At 52.1% G+C, this 1,725-nt stretch overlaps 1 protein-coding gene across 7 annotated transcripts in view; it reads right to left on the bottom strand.

Annotated features, from left to right (window-relative positions):
• EXOC3 (exocyst complex component 3) overlaps nucleotides 1-1,725 on the bottom strand; it is a 24,261-nt gene that overhangs the window by 10,156 nt on the left and 12,380 nt on the right. For all 7 annotated transcript variants that reach the window (XM_025050492.1, XM_015593428.2, XM_015593431.2 and 4 more), the window contains 2 exons: nucleotides 1,521-1,646; nucleotides 436-536 (listed from right to left, as the gene is read on the bottom strand). In XM_025050492.1, the coding sequence (XP_024906260.1) occupies nucleotides 436-536; nucleotides 1,521-1,646 (227 nt within the window). The remainder of the gene's footprint in view (nucleotides 1-435; nucleotides 537-1,520; nucleotides 1,647-1,725) is intronic.

The following is a 1,725-nucleotide window of genomic DNA, read 5'->3' on the forward strand; positions in this document are numbered from 1 at the left end:
CCGATGGGGCAGGGGTGGCTTTAAAGGGACAGCTCTTGGACCTGGATGACAACATTTTGGTGTTATTCTTTCGACTCCTGCACAGGTCAGCAAATGCCCCTCGTGAATAATTCCAGGAGAGGGAGGTGTCCTGGAGACAGTCCCCAAGCCCCTGGTCCAGAGAGTGCCTCTGCAATGGGAGCCGCCCCCGCCCTGGGAATCAGATGACGGAGGACGGGTGCCTGAGGAGCCGCTTCTGCTGCACCGCGGGCTCCCGGGGAGTCACTGTGACCCACCAGAGGACACGGAGACCAAGTCTGCGCTTTGAACAGAAGACGGCGGTGCCTGGTCCCAGCTCCTCGCTCTTTTTGGTCAGGCACGTTAGGGTCGACACATTTTTGCTTTTAATTTTTAGAAAAATAAACTTTCTAAATTCGTACAGTGACAAATACATACCTACTTAAGAAAGAATTCATTTGCTGAAGACACAAAACGAGCACCTTTGTTTTCAAATCTTCACTTATCTGAGCAGCAACTTGAAGATTCTGTTCGAACATCTAAAAATTAAAGAACTTATGAAGTGACAGACTCACTCAAAGCCCCTGCTAGCTGGTTGTTAGGGCAACTCAAATTCAGAGAAAAAAAATGAAGCCACCTAAGAGATAAAGTTACTTAAGCAACATCCTCACCAGATAAAAACATGTGACTTGATTCCTAACTTCCTGCCAACGGGCAGGTCTCTACGACGGCGTGCTGACAGGGAGATGGAGCCCGGGGAGGCGGCCTGGGTGCCAGGGGCTGCGCCATGATCTGTGACGTGGGTTTCTTAAGAGGAATCAGGACCCACACTGGAGCTGAGGAGAAGGGCCAGCAGGCGGACCTTGCCCCAGGTCCCTGTCGAAGCCAGGCTGTCATGATGTTAGTTTCCAAAGGAAAAGACAGGGTGAGGACCAGTCTGTGGCTAACTAATGGGTGTCACCCAGGGAAAAGCCACCAGCGCTCAGTGCTGCCAGCCAGAGTGCCAGACAAGTGCCACACGAATATTCCACCAGGACTCAGCTCTCCTACTGTCAAAGGGAGAAAAGAACATGGGCCAGAGAAAAAGAAGGGGGCTGGGGGCCACCGGCAGGAGGCCGGGCGTTAAGGAGTGAATTAACCATGAGAACGCGTGATTGCCACCAAAATCTAAAGGAGTCTCCCTTAAATCCGTCAGGTTAGACTCCGTTTTGTGGCATTTACAAAGACACATCTTGGCCATTCGCAGCAGGAAACTTCAAATAAGTTAACTCAAGCAAGAGCGTCACAAAATAGCACAGAATTAGGTCACAGTTCAAATTCAAAAGAATTAGGAAAACTAAAGTGACACTGGGCAAAACGACATGGCAGGTGGACCCTTTGCCTCCCAAGCTCCAGTGGGAGCGGTGCAGGGCACCGGGCAGGCGTGCTGTCTTCACTACGAACCGAGGTGCCTGCGCGTCTGTAAAAACCGCAGACCCGACCGCCGAGCCCAGACATGAACTTGGGAGCCGTGCGGGGGGTACCTGGAAGACGATGGCCGGGAGCGTCGTCTGGTAGTACCCGTCTTGGTCGGCTTCTGGCTCCGTCTCTTTTACCCAGTCTTTCTTGTCTGTTTCTAGAGCTTTCCGCAGCCAGGCAATGATGTTCGACTAAGGAAGTTTAGCACCAAAGGAAGGAAAGAGAGAACAGGCCCCTGAGCCAAGCATGCAGCCACAGAAATCAAGGACG

This window comes from Pteropus alecto, unplaced genomic scaffold, assembly GCF_000325575.1.
Source record: "Pteropus alecto unplaced genomic scaffold, ASM32557v1 scaffold137, whole genome shotgun sequence".
In the NCBI taxonomy this organism is placed as follows: Eukaryota; Metazoa; Chordata; class Mammalia; order Chiroptera; family Pteropodidae; genus Pteropus; species Pteropus alecto.